The following is a 15,460-nucleotide window of genomic DNA, read 5'->3' on the forward strand; positions in this document are numbered from 1 at the left end:
AATCTTTAAGATACTTGTTAGATTTCAAGTTAAAATTTGTCATTTTTTGCAGATATAATATACTTTCCAAGACTGATGGTTTTCGGAAGGATTTTATTTTGTGAAGCGAAAACTCAGACAAATTACATGGAAAATTACCGCATTGTATTTCCTTTTGGATCTCTTGGTTGATCTTGATTTTGTTGCAAGAAAGACGGCTTCAATTACAAGACCTAAAACTACTTTGGGCTTCAAGCAAAGATGGCTGATCTAAGTCAACATCTGATTATTACTTTGAAATTTTTATTTAGATAGCTTCTCTTCGGTGCAGGGACCGAAGAGAGAACCATCCGCAGTATTCCAGGCTCTTGAATAAAAGACAGTTTTATTGGACAAACCAAGCTTTTAATGTTACAGCTCTATAGTATTCTGTAGTTGATTTCAGTGTAGTATTCTGTAGTGGATTTCCGTGTCTCCAGAGGAAAACCCAGTGAACTTAACTGGGCAATAGTTTGAGAGATTATTCATTCCTATTACAGTTTTGGCAGAATAGTGGTTTTGCATAGCACTCACTTCAGTTTATTTAGAGCGAAACCCATTAGCAGTAAATTCTGTTACTTTTTCGTAGGTTTTCAGATACGTGAATAATACAAATTGCTCGGATAAATTTGATAAAACACACACAATAAGATGTCATCTGTATAAGTTCATGTGGTTTGAGGCAACAGACAAGTACAATTATTTAAAATGTGTGGAAGCTCTCGGTTATCTGTTCATTAGATTTTGGAGAGATGCTTTAGCATTTTTTCAGAACTCTTGTATCTATAATACTGGTTCATAACACAGAAAATAAATATCAAGTATTGGAAAACATTTCTGCATTTTCCCCCCTGAAGTTCACACTCATAATAGAAGCTTCCAGTCTGCTGCAGTTAGTACTACTTACTTTTTAAGTGAGTCAGAGTACTTTGTTTTTGTGATTCACCATATTTGTATTATAAATGCTTCTTTGTGTTTCACCAATTAGTGTATTTCTGTTTTTTAATCTACTTCCCCGTGGTTTGACCCCATCCCATGTGCCTGTGGCTGTAACGAAGATTCTGAAGGAAAGTAGTTGTTCTGTGTTTTCCTTGTCAGAATGAGAAATCTTAAATAATCCCTTAGCTCACATAGCATCTGGAAGATTTATAAGCAATGCTACTACTGCATGGTGGCATAGATTACTCAAGAGGTGAACAAGGTTTTGACAGTTTTACAATTTCCCTGAGGTGCATGCTATCCACGGTACTTTAATCCAATTATTGTGCACAATGTTCTTTTGACCATTTATTATCTGTTTTGGAATTACTGTATGAAGTGCTGTATATAGTTGGCGATTAAGGCATTTTAGTGGTTTCCCACACACATTTCTTACAGATGAGCAGTGTTGAACTGGGTTACTGGGAGAAATGGGTTTTACGGTTATTTGTTCACTTGCTTCGGTTAGAAGTGAATTCTGTTACATCTCAGGAAATACATGCACAGATAGGCAGAGATGGTCAGGTTTCATGCATTGTGGGTGAGCTCAAGGCTCCTCAGTGGCCATCCCAAATCTAACTGGAGTACCTCTTTTATATGGTTTTGACTGTTGTGTGTGGATACCTGTCATTGAAAGATTTTCTGTGACTGGGTGTTGCAGAATATCTTGGTTTTCTTTGTATTCCGTCCCTGTATCTTCACTAACCCTTCATAGTACCTCCTGTTGGTCTGTAGGAGATGAAGGAGTTTTTGAGGTGGTTTCAGCTTAGATGAGTAACTCATTCCTTAGAAGTTTTCCTGTTAGGGCAAAACTTACCTACTTTGGCTGAAAAAGTTACAGGCTGAAAAGGTACACGTTGTAGGTCAGACCAGTCCAAGTTTGTGGTAACGAGGGAGCTATGTCCTGAACTGAGGAAAGGAGAGGGAGTTTTTGGGGTGTGACTTGGAGAAGTAAGAGGTGGTCCCTCCAGGAATGTGACTTCCCACTTAATTTAGCCTCCTCTCTGCCCACAAAAAATTGACTGCTAGTTGGCAATGTCATGTCTCTTTGGTTCTTAATATTTTGGACTTTTTTAGTTTCTTTTAAACTGAACCTTCTATGGTTTCTGAAGAGCTTCTTTTAAACATTTTTCAAATCAAGGGCTACATCTCCGTATGGCAGTTGGTGTTCTGGAGTTTGCTGGGGTAATGGATATACTTTTCATTAAATGAAACAGATGAATACGTTTGTAAAGAGATTTTGTATATTTTTGTCACTTCTCAGTGCTTACAGAAGTTTTAGACACTTACTCTCACTGTTTTAAAAAGTCTGAGATGTTAAGTACTAGAATCATGCTGAAAGTAAATTTTTAAGTCAGTGTTGACTGTACAGGAGTTAATGTAGAGACCTAGGAGAACTTGAAGACAGAGATATTGGTAAATTAAAATTACAAGCATGAAAGAAAAAAAAGTCAGGAGCAATCTGTGACATCAGTGGCTTGCTTTTTCACTCACCCTGCAGTCACCTGAACTAAAAATGCATAACACCATTGCAGTCTCTCCTTATAGTTGCTGTTGTCTCTTGTTAGCTGTAGTTAGATGCAAACACTGTAGAATCAGGTGTGCAGGCTCTCTAGCTCTGATGAATGACTTCCCGTCCTTCCTCCTCCTGGGATCAAACCTGGGGAACGGGTTAGTTTTGTATTATTAATAAACTTCTGGAATGGCCTTATTGGTGGAGTTTTACTGAAGTATTACATTTATTCAGGAGTCATAACACTGTCTGATTGTCAGTGATGCGGTGCCCATTTTTTTTCAGCATAGGAAAGCATTCAATGTTTATGGATCTTACAAGTACCATTTCTGGTGTGACCATTTGCATTATTAAACAATGAAAATACGTTCTCATCTACTAGAAGCTATTTTTGCTGTTTTATTCTACCTGTTTGCAAACTGACTTGGAAGTTGCCTAAAGGAGAAAAGGTCTGCTTGCTTAGGACCTTTGCTGTTGGAATACACTGTTCTCCAACACTGGGTGCAATTTTTGTTGGTAGCAGTCAACGTACAGGAGATGCAGAAAGCTGAAGTCCATTGATAATTAGGTGAATAAACATTGCAAAGTCACTGGTCCGGGAGGAGTAGGTTTTTGATGTTTTGGCACAACTGAATAGTCAGGTGCTATCAGAATCAGCAGCTGCTGCAAAGTTGTGGGTGTTACGAGATGGAAACCATTGACTGCAGCACTGATTATCTAAACAGCTCTTTTGTACGCTGGCAGCAATGGAATTTTTCTTCCTTCCATTTTCTGGGTGACTTATTATCAAGTATGACAGCTTGTCATGTGTGATCATCATCACATTAGTCCCGTGAGAACGGGTGCTCTTCTGAATACCCTCATCCTTCCATATACAGGGTGAAGCACAGGTTAAAATAAGAGTTTGTACTTGCATATATTTGTTGCGCTTGACTGTGAAGCAGTGGTTCGGTCATTCAAAGAGGCGACATTAGAGGGACTGACAAGGCATTAGTGAGTGTCTGTTCATTAACCAAAAGGAGGAACAGTTTGCTCCTCTCTGGAATTTCTTGTTCAGAGTGGCAAAGAGAGACTGTTTGAGAAGGGATTTAAGAAGCTAAATAAAGTTATTCTGAACATAGTGATGATGATCTGTGTGGTTAAGTAAAATGGAATTAAACTGACTAAAGAAACTAAAGTTTCTTTAAACTGTTCACATAAATAAATGTAAACATTTTACACTGACTTGTACATTGGTTTAGAAAGATTTCGTCTCAGAGGTATCTTTTGAGCACTGAGTTGTTAAGCATTAGCACATATTCAGTGGGTTGATTCTGTGGATTTTTAACTTATTTTTCAAATGTAGGAGACCTTGCAAGCTTATTGTCTACTGTTTTTTTTAAATACAGAAAATGCACAGTGTACTTTACTACACATCTGTGTGTGTTAACTAGTATTGTTGCTTTTATGGTTTTCAGACACACTGATATGAAAACTAGTGATACTTTGTGTCCATTATGGAGGAAAGGGGACGATGATAAAACACCTTCAGTGAGTTTAAGCAGACTGAAATAGAGATGAACTGAAGAAAAATAGAAAATTGTTCATAAGACCACCAAATTACGATTTAGTGTCTTCAAAACTAGGAATGAGGAAAGAGATGCCAGAAAGCTACATTGGGTGTTGTAGGACTTACCTGAAGATTTGGATGTGAAATATAAGTGATGAGGAAGAAATGAAGTTAGATGATACCAGCATTACAGATACAGTCCTTTTTTATTTTCTTCAGCTGAGTGAATAACATCTGTAGAGCTGAACGATGTCTGTGTGCCCAGGTGGATCTGTGGGCAAGTTGGTGTAGGTGCAGAGAGGGTGAGATAGGTTGGAGAGTCAGCAGTATTTGGGTGCATGAGTAAGAAGCAGTGGACATGGGCAATGTTATCAGAAGGTCGGCCGGGAGATGGTGTTTAAATCGTGCAGGGCTAGCGAGGACTGCTAACTGACCCGAAACTTAGGCAAGGAAATGGCTGGAAGGGGGATTACTTAGCAAAGGGAAGTTTTGTGGTCAGTTTTATTTGTGTATTTATTTATCTCAGGAGTAAGTTGATACAAAACTCACTTTTATATTCATGTGGATATAACAGAGATCCATTTTATCTCTAAGTAGGATGTTTTAAGGAATTGAAAGAAAGGAAGAAGAAGATTTCAGTGTTGGCTGTTGATTCAGTGATGTTTGGTGAAAATAAGACAGCAGCTAATTGAACAGTTTTTGTCGTGTGCTTTAAGACTGGGATTTGAAGACATGCTTGAAAGCTGATGGAAGAAATACAGATGAGCAAACCCAAAGAAAAAACAGCTAAATAGCAAGAGTTTCAAGCTGGAACTTGTCCCAGACATCTAGTCTTTCCGTTAGTACCCATCCCATAAAGCAATTACTTGGGTAGTTACCTTGCCATACGGCCTTATATTGGAAAGGCTGACATTCAGCAGGCAGTTCCTTAAAGATTTAAATTGTTTTAAATACCATGGCTTGTTTGGAAACAGTTTTGTGTCTCTCTTGCTGCAGCATAATAATTAAGATGATCAATAATCTATGTAATCCTGAATGATAGTGGCTGAAACAACTTCTTGTTACCAAGTATCTAGAGTCAGCACACGGAATATGTATTTGTGATCCCAAACCACAGCATGTGTACTTCTGGGCATATGCAGCCATTTCAAATTCCTAAATGACTTGATTAGGAGATGAGAATTGACACTTGACTGACAATTGTGGGGTCCTTTGCCTCTACTGTTAGTTGTGAACCCGCTCTTAAATTATTTCATTGTGGCCTGTAGATTCCTCATGAACAACGAAATGATGCACAGCTAATAGATTTCGGAACTCTTAATTCATGACATTACATAGTTGCTCTGAGTATTTTTGTAGATTTTGTAAGCATCAATATCAATTTCATATTTTGCTACTAAAAGTCAAGCTTATGCCTATGTCTGCTTTGTTTTGGTGTAGTTTGGTAATGAGTGTATTAGTTTTAATGACTGGTTGTTTATGTGCCTTGGTTTGATTTTGGTCTTAAATTTAAGATGTTTGTTTTTAAAGCTGTTACATATTCTGTTTGTGGCTTTGCAGTTTTAATTTTTTTATATATATTCATGTTTAAAGCATCTTTTCTATCTTGAATAGGTCCAGAAGTTTATGTGTTTCTGGGCTCATATAATAAAACTTTTGTAGTAAGTGACCTTAAGGGATCATACATTTTATATTGCTGTCTGAAATGGAACTTTCACCTTGAATGGCTTTATAGTTAATATTTCTATATCATATTCCATTATCTACCTTATTTGCAATGTCACATTTGAGTAATTTCTCTGGTTTCTTTCAGGGACTCAACAACAGGTTATGGCACAACATGCTTTGGAGAAAGAGGCTTTGGAGAAGATTAAAATAGAAATCGAGGAGGAGCTAAAACATCTTGATGAAGAAATCTTGGAAGGTGCTCTTCAGATTTTCCCATTTCAATTGATAATCTCTATGCCCTATAATGGTGGTTAATTTGTAACAGGTACTCTAGCTAAAGAGATTTTTGGACTCATTAAATCTCTTTACCCTCCTCCCCTGACAAGATTTCTACACATTGTCACATGAATTAAAATAGTTAAACGTTACTGTTTGGAGAGGTGGAGTCTAGCCAAAGCAAACAACTGAGTGACGTTTAATAGGCTACTATAAATAATGAAATGTAAGCAGCCTTTAAGCTGCTCCAGTTGAGGACAGAAGTGAAATCATTCCTCAGCAGCTAACATTTGGGGGAGTGTGGACTTAAACAATCTGATTTCTCAATTCCACCAGGTTTATTTTTTTGTGACATGCTTTGACCTATAGATGCAGCTTTTATATGACTCCCAGCAAGGGATGATTTGGAAACAATCTTTCCTTTGCATGTGCGTTGCAAATTGGAAAACTGAAGTAGAAAGGCTCTAGATCTGTTTACGTGCATCCATACAGACCTTTCTTAGAAGTTTTAAACTGAGAAGGAAAAGGTTATATGAACAAAATATTATTTTAAAAAATGATACTCTAGTACTGCTGCAGATATGTCCATGTGTGGGCAAATTTTACCATGAAAAGAGGCTCTCGCTGCTCCATCAGGGTTGGCATCAGCTTAAAATTCAAAATAGTTGTACATTCAGCTAACTTGCTGGTTAGGATGCACTTGTGAACAAAGAGCTGGAGGGGAAATGTAGCTCAGAGTCTATGGCTTGTAAGTACCACTTCCAGAATATATTTGGACTATACTTGTTTTACTCCAATTCATTCATAGCATGCTTTGACTATAGGGCTGTGATTTCTTCATCCTTTATGTAAACTGTGTTAACTGGTGGGATAAGAAATCTGAGACTGTTGATGTTCTTACATGTTCTATTTTACTTTATTTTGTATACTTTCTTCTCTCAGCATTTACCACTACAGGATTTGACTGCCACACTTCCCCAGTGTTCAGTCCTGCCAATCCAGAGAGCTCAATAGAAGACTGCCTGGCTCATTTGGGGGAGAAAGTGTCCCAGGAACTGAAAGAACACCTGCACAAAGCACTGCAGAGCTTGCTTAGCAAGTGAGTTTCCATTTGCTTTTCCAAAGGGAAGGTGTTTCCTTTTGCATTGTGACTGCTGCTGAAATGGTACAGATAGGAATACATTTCGTATTGTATTTCTTTCTTTTTCAATGTTCCTTTATCTGGCTGGTTTTTTTGTTTTGTGTTGTAATGTGCAAATACTTCTTTGTGGTATTTGCTCTTTGCAGTGATGGGAGTTCTAAAATTTTTCTAAGCTTTTATCATTGAACTTCTGAGACTAATTCAAGTAGTTTGAGTTGCTGGTGAAACTAGCAGCTGGCATTGCCAGTTGCCATTGCCAATTTCATAAATGCTGGGCTGTAGCCAGATTAACTTCTTTTACCTTATAGTTAAGAGAAGAGCTGAAGGTTTTTTTGTAGTCTGGCTCAAGATGAGTGGGAGAGTTTCCCTGAAAGGGCGGTAGTTAGATGCTTTATGACCGCCATTCAGGCACACATCTGAAGCAAATGTGGGTCCCTGGGCTAGCCTTGGTGCCTTAAGAGCTGTCCTGCCAGTTTAAGCTTACTATTTAAATAGCATGTTGCACTTGGCACGCTAGTATCTTGATTAATGGCTTTTGCAAATTGGTAAAATTGTTGTGGTTGCTTGTTTTTCTATTATAAATTACCAGCTTGATTTTAATGGATCCACATGAACTACTTCTGGCTGTTCTGAGTGACCTCCAAGATGTATTTGTGGAGAGCTGGAGTTGGAAGGTGCCACCTTAGGAACAGTTAGTTACATAAATGCAGTTGTGAAGGCAGCATTAGCAAATAGCTATCTGAGCCTATGTTTTGTGGATTGGTTTAAATCATATGGCTCAAAAGAAGCTGTGAATCTCTAGTACTACTCTTTCAGAGTTTGCATAGCTGTTCATGAACTGTTTGAACAACAAGGTACTGGAAGCCTAGATATCAGCGCCTAGTGTAAATGTTCTGATGCATGGGGCTTAAGCCTTCCGTACATGCATTGGAGAGGCTTCTCATATCCTTATGAAGGTAATACCCTTTATGGCAGACTTCTGGAAGATGACGGATTTGGAGGTCATTCCATCTGAACATCAGGAAACACCTTTTTACTGTGAGGGTGACTGAGCACTGGCACAGGTTGCCCAGGGGGATTGTGGAGTCTCCATCCTTGAAGATACTCAAAAGCTGTCTGGGCATGGTCCTGGGAAGCCTGCTGTAGGACACCCTGCTTGAGCAGGGATAATGGACAGGATGTTCTCCAGCGGTGCCTTCCAACCTCAACCATTCTGTGACTCCTTAACTAGCCCAACTATTCCTTAACTAGCTCCCTAGTCAACAACTAAGGGTTGACTTTTTATGACCGATATAATTTGAAACTGACTGTTCAAAGTCAGGTAGGATGGGGCTTTGGGCAACCTGATGTAGTGAAAGATGTTCCTGCCCATGATCTTTAAAGGTCCCTTCTAACCCAAAACACATCCTGATTTTATGACTCTGACCTGGATTTCACGGCAAAGGTGCCATGTAACATCTGACCAGACAGATGAAGATGGTTGTCTCTTTCTCCATGAGTCATCCAAGGGAAAAGTACACTCTGTCAACTCACCATTTAACTTTTAGAAACTAATATATATGCTGTCTGCTTCTATATGCAGTTTTTATAGGGTCAAAAAGTAAGTGCAGTATTGTGTAAACTAACAACTATTTACCCACCGAAAAGAGTATGTGGGGTACAAGTTTCTCCTTAAGTGGTGAAAGATAGCTAGTGTGTTCCTCCAGCAATGGCAGAAGCTTATCTGCCTTTACAAGCCAGGCATTTGCCCCATGTGGCCTTAAAAACTTGTACTTAGTATCTTCTGGAGAACTGAGGTTTTGGTAAATTCCTCACTACACACTAAAAAACCAGACTGGCAACAAGTTGGAAAATTAGCAACCCATCCTTTTTGTGTGTCTAAAATGTCAAATTGAAATAACAGCATTTTAAGTTTAAATGTCTGCAAGGTTGTAGGTAATTGGCTGACTGTCTGACATTGAGGGGTCATAACTGGTGCACTCTCGGTTCATTCTTTTTGGAGAGTTCCTGAGATGAGCTCTTTGTAAATTAAGTAGTAGCCTCATGTTCTAGGCTTCTTGTGTTTTCTATGGGAAAATTTTTGCATTCTAAGTACTTTTTTTATTTATATACGTACATGCATACATAAATATAAAGTCTGAAATGCCTGTGACACGTGTTGACACGCATGCCTTTTTATAAGGCAAACTAGAGCTACTGTTTAATCTCTTGATAATATCCTTCCTGCAGCTGTTGCTCTTCTCATCCCACTGATTCACTTGGATTTGCGTTTTAAAGGAACTAACATACCAAGGAGGTTAAGAGAATGCACTTAAAATGACAAACCCAAATTATGTTTTCCCCAGTGTGCTTTAGCTCTGTTCTTTTACCCATGTTTGCTACAGTAGTGCTATTTGATGCAATACTTACTTCTTTTGCTTATATTTTCCTGTCTTCTTATATGTATATAAACAAGTCTGTTTATGGTACAGTAGGCTGTTAGATCATGACAGGTTATTGGAGTTCAATAAGCAGTCTTCTGCCCAATACCAGTTACCACTATTTCCCTTAAACTAAAGTCTGAACTTGCCTTCTGTCACGATCTGGCTTAGGACAACTGCTTTTGAAGCAGTACATCTGCTGAAAGTGGCATGAAAGTCTTTATTGTTACTGACTCTAAGATACTATATGATCTTGGAGGAAAGAGTATGGAAGAGTAGAATTTCATCATCCCAATTCAGAGAAGTAGACATGCGATGAATCTAAAATAGAGGTATCTGCTGAGAAACAAAGGGGGTTTTGTGATCAAAAGTGCCTTTTCTTGCAAATAAAGGCTTCAGCTGTAACATAATGTGGTCAAGCAGCCTGTGTCAGTTCATAGCCTATATTGTTTATAAAAATTTTACTCTGCATTGACCTCTATCTCGTATGTGAATTTCTTAGTGGCATTTTTTATCTTTAAAGTCTCAGATTATAAAAATTATATGCAAGAGCTTAGAAATTTTGATAGCATATCAGAGAACCTACTTATCTAAAGTACTTTAAGTTGTAGACTATCAAATTATTATGAAATTCACTTAATTATTTGAAACTGTGTAACTGGAAGAAGGTAATGCCTTCCTGATTTGTCTGGTGCTGGTGTTTTATGCCCTGAAACGCGAACCTTGTTAGCTCTTAAAAATTATTTGCTGTAATACATGTGCAAATATTTTGTTCTCTGGAAGCTGAGAATTTTATTTTATTCTTGTTCTTTTGTTTCCTTTTATAACTTTCAGTGTTGGTTTAACTTCTGCAGGCCGGTGACATATCAAGAATATCGAGAGCGCACGCAAGAGACAGCTGCTCATGCCAGTGGATGGAACAAGGTACCAAATAAGTGACTTTCACTCTGATATCACTCACATTTATTTGATGTCCACAGTGTTTTTTACTAGGTATAGTTATGCTTCAGAGAGGAACAAGAGTAAAAAGAACCCACTTGTTTTTAGTATGAATTTTCTCCCTCAGAATGGTAGATGTGGACATAATATGTAGGTTTTAGGTAATTCAGTCAGAAGTTATATAATGGAAGTATTAGGTCAATCTTCCTGTATATAGTAAAAAGAAAAGTTAGAGTTGTTGCTTGACATTATTTTTTTACAATAATCACTAAACATTTTTAAATTCCCAAGAGAGATTTATTGTTTTAGCAGTTTGGTAATGGAATCTGAGATAGATGTTTTCATAGTATTTCTCTACTGTTTCTTTGCTTCCATCTCAGGCTCAAAATATATTTAAAAAAAAGTGGTAAACATGGTGAAAATAAAATCGATGGTATCTTCACAATATTTAAATGGTTCAGGAAACATAAGGATGGTGTGCCTACTTGGTTTCAGGAGTAGTTATCTCAAATGATACGAAGCTTCTTTTTAAAACAAAATGCAAATCTGTAAATGAACTATCTTATAATAGTTTTAATGTAGAATGAGTAGAATTACTGTTTCCAGATTAATTTTTCCTTAATCATTCAAATTCATCATCTTAATCATTCTCTGATGGGTTCAGTGGGCATCAGAAAAAGAATGAAAGAATGAAATAACTATTTGCAAATTTAATCACAAATTGAGTGTTCAAATTTAGTCTTAAATTTAAAATGGAACGAGAAAACTTTTTTCCCCCTCTTTCCTTTTTTTTTTTTTCCTCAGAAATACTTTTGCTTAACTAGATTTCCCTGCTTACTTCAGAAACTGATCATCTAAGCAAGGGTGTGGGCACTTTTAACGCAGCTTATTAAACATTGCTTGACAAGTTACTGCCCATGGCTCCAGCAATTATAACTGGTGTGTGTGTGCTTTCAGTTTATCATCTTGTGATTCATAGCATTTTAGTATAAACAACCATGAAATCTGATTATCAAGATGGTGGCTTAAGCTAGCACATCTTACTTTTCAGTTGGTGAAGACTAAAAACAAGCATAAAACCAGTCCTTGTGGCTCAGCTGGCAGGGGAGGAGGTGGATGGAGCTTGCCAGTTGCCTGCTGCGTCTCCATATGCTATTGGTACACACCTCTTGAAGATGCAGCCCTGGGTAGATGGATCAGCCGCCTTTGGGGCTTTATGATTCAGCCTCCATTGCTGCTACATTTGTGCAGCCCCTCTGGCTAGTGGGTTTTGGTCCCCATCAGCTTGTGATTGAGAATATCATCCAGAAGATGTCTTTGTCGTCATCTCTGCTTACGTGTAGCATTTGTTGCTACAAAACTTACAGTCCACAAGCAAACCAGAATGGAAATTTTGTAGAATAATACAGCATCTGTTTGTGTTGTTTTTGTGGTAGCTTGATGCTTCAGGAATGCCTAGCAGTTCCTTTAATAATACTTGTTTTGAGGAAATAGAATACATTTATGTTGGTTTCATTTCCTTTAAATTCCTTTATCATCTTAATCAGAATTGTATTTTATAACAGAAGAGATCGAGATAGCTTTCCTCCAACCTCAACCTATCTTAATTTTCACTCTAAAGAAGAAACTGTTACAAAAAGAATTTTTAAAATTAGCTGTAAATAGACATAGCATTAGGTCTAATTAGCAGGCATACAGCAGCAAAATGAGGCTGTGCTGGCCTCAAGTTTGTGAAAATCTGCAGGGTGTCTATTTAAATTGACTATATTGCGAGAACTGAAGCTTACTCCCTTTTATGACTAAATAAGAAGAAAATTAATTTAAAACTAGCTGAGCCAGCTGAACAGAATAATAAATCGTTCCCTGTTATATGCTCAGGGACTTTACATATCCTGTAATTTCTTGGGTGGAGCAGAAATTGAGGATGCACAGTAGCTGTGGCAGATGCCAAAGGGTAAAAAATGTGGAAGTACCTTCCCACAGACAGAATTCTGTGTGATCAAGGCTTGTGGTTTTAACCAGACTAGAAGAAATAAACCAACTGAAGCTAGTAGGTGAAATGTGTTTTCAGTTACATGTAAGCTGTATCTGTTGTGCTCAGTAGTGGCGTCTTGCACAGCAAGACGTTCTTTTTGCTTTAAGTAGCCTATAAACTAGTATGTAAAATCTCACTTTAAATTTCTGAGCCTTTGCTGTTGTAGGTATGTATTATTATACATATGTATGTATAAAAGCCCCACCTATTTAATATATTGAGTCTGATGCACTCAGCCACACTGATCACTTAAAGGCCCCGTATCTCTGTGGTACAAAGCAGACTCAAAGCAGTCTTTGCAAATCTTCTTTGATGTTATGTGTACGAGAAACATGGCATACAGGTACGGATGTACTTCTGGGAGGTGCTGGATTACCTATCTGGCTAGCTGGTTGGAGGTTGAATGTGGACAAAGGCATGATCTGTCTGGTTTACAATTGGGAAGGTATAATTTTTAGTCATAACAGCTTTCAAAGAACCTATTCATTATACAAGCATGAGGAGAAAGAAGACACTTCTAAATATAGCTGTTATTTTTTCCATTTAAAAACGTGGATCTTTTCCAGAGTGCAATGGTATGTTTGAACTGCTGAAGATATTTGGTTAACTGACTAGCACATGGGATGTAAAGGAATGTTTTCAGTCACTAAAACATGAACATTGATCTGAATGAGGAAATATTGCAGAGTAAACTAATACATAGGAATATCAGTTCTTCCATTAACATCCCACAGGAGCAAGGTTTACCCCCAGACATTAGAAGTGCCGGTTCTCAATAAAAAGAAATTTAGGAAAAGAAATTATTTCATGTATTTCTCAGAAATTATGATGTGAAAATAATAGGCATGATACTGGATTCTGTAAAGAAAAGGAGTCATCTTCCCCTTGTATTTGAATAAGGCTCTCATTAATCAAAAAAAAAAAACCCAAACCATCTCAAACTTAGGGCAAATTATATTTCTGTAGTAAAATAAATGTAATAAAAATTTATGCTTTTTGCTTAAAATTGAATATTATATACATACTCCAAAATACATAATACCACTATTGTGCATCAGGTAAAAGGCTAACAAATACTGAGAGTCAGCTGAACTGGTATGTAGGTTAGCAATCATCTTAATGTCCCTTTTTTACTGATTAATGGAGCCAAAGAATAATACAACAAAAATGTAAGAAATAATCATGTACAGAATTAGATGAATTTTATGGTGAAATAGTCAAAGGGTACACAGAAGTGGCAATTACTTTGGATATAGCGTCTTCAAAGTCTCTGGACTTTCTTTGTAGTGATTTTTTTTTGCATGTCTTTAAATTTGTCATATTTTACTATGGGATCACGGTAGTATAATTGACAGAAATCTTTCATTTACACAATCAGATATCTTCTGGTAGTAAAGGGTTTTTTTAATGATTCCCTAGAAGTTTTCTCCTGCCAACTATTTTCTGGCATGCTGTGCTCAATACTGTGTATGCTTTTCTTCAGTCAAAATATAAATAGCCCCTAGCCTTCCTTCCCAGGCGTACTGGTGGAAGGAATTGCAGTTGCTTTGAATTGCTAAGGCTGTATTTTTACTTCGGTCTAGTTAAATCACATCACCATTCACATAGCTACCTTTATGTACAGAAAGCTCTTGTTAACCTTTATGGAAGTACTGTGAAGGTAATTTCTTTCATGAATTTAGGGACAGTATCATGCAAACCTGTTCCTATTCCTACTGGTCTCAAAGGTGGAAGTGTCAGTAATTTCAGTGGGAAAGGAAAACCAGGCGGTGCTTGTTGGCCTGCGTGGGACTGGATATTAGAGTTTGAATTCAGTCCCTCGCTCCTGCAGCCTGCAGAGGGTTGCTAAGTTTGGGAGGAGTGGATGGATTAGATATTTATGTTGGTAAAGGAAGATGGTAACAATCATGTTCAGTATGCCAACACTTGAGCTCCCTTTATTTCCTAAGCAGCCTTTTTTTGCCTTTGTTTCTCTTGCCTTCAGCTTAAAGTAAATGTCAAATATTTTGAGATCTCAATGTTCATGCTGTTTTAGAGTTATGTGGGTGTGCCCAAAGCCTCTGAAAGATGCCTCATCTTGACAGCATGCTTGTTTTTCTTTGATCTGAAAAGATTGAAGTTTCTTCTGACACTTACCTCACCTTTACCTGCTCCTTATGTTTGTGCACTGTAAGCTTGCACCTCTTCTGCCTCTGAGTTGAGATTAATGACAAGAAACTCAAAAAGCCCCAAGGCTTTTAAAATTCAAGCACTGTCTTGTGCTAAGTGACTGCAATATTAACTGTTCATCCCAGAACAACAGTATTATAACCTGTCTGCCATAGTATTGGATCCCTCCGTTGTTAATCAGCTGGAGCATCTTCAATTTATCAGATTACAGGCATTTTTAAGGCCCCATCTCTTTTTAGTGGCCCATCTCAGTGTGACTCCATGCATTTAGTACAAATCTCAAACCCAGCCTACTTTTCCTATTCATCTTCTTCCAGCTTTGCATCCTAAGGTGTGATTTCTGGGAATAATAATGGAAGATATTTATAGAAAAGAAAAAAAAAAGAGGAGACTGGGAAAGGAAGGAGGCATTTGGAGTTCAGTCTAAGCAGTAGTATTAGCCTGCATCTACCTTGTGCAGCTGGGAAACAATGTTCTTATTTGCACAGTTGAATAGATGTGCAATGCAGTTGCCACAAACTAGGTGCAGTAAAACTTACAAATATTTTTCTCTTGTACCATAATAGCACTTTTTCAGATACTAATGACTTCAATTCATACCAGTTTCCTGAACTTGGCAAAGTGCTGCATATAAACTTTTCCCAGAGGGCTACTTGCGTGCTCTAGGAGAATAAATTTAGAGTTTAAAAGTTCAACTGCATGTTGCTTAGGCAAACAAAAACATAATTTCAGAAGGAGGTGTCTAGAACTGTAT

General features: G+C 37.6%; 1 protein-coding gene across 2 annotated transcripts in view; it reads left to right on the forward strand.

Annotated features, from left to right (window-relative positions):
* Positions 1 to 15,460, forward strand: part of BCL2L13 (BCL2 like 13) — a 40,865-nt gene that overhangs the window by 9,221 nt on the left and 16,184 nt on the right. Inside the window, exons 3-5 of one of the 2 annotated variants that reach the window (XM_075712323.1) lie at positions 5,872 to 5,982; positions 6,945 to 7,101; positions 10,418 to 10,487. In XM_075712323.1, coding sequence (XP_075568438.1) covers positions 5,872 to 5,982; positions 6,945 to 7,101; positions 10,418 to 10,487 — 338 coding nt within the window. Of the gene's footprint in view, positions 1 to 5,871; positions 5,983 to 6,944; positions 7,102 to 10,397; positions 10,488 to 15,460 lie in introns of those variants that run through there. The other variant, XM_075712333.1, reaches the window with a different exon arrangement.

Source organism: Pelecanus crispus, chromosome 1, assembly GCF_030463565.1.
Source record: "Pelecanus crispus isolate bPelCri1 chromosome 1, bPelCri1.pri, whole genome shotgun sequence".
Lineage (NCBI taxonomy): Eukaryota > Metazoa > Chordata > Aves > Pelecaniformes > Pelecanidae > Pelecanus > Pelecanus crispus.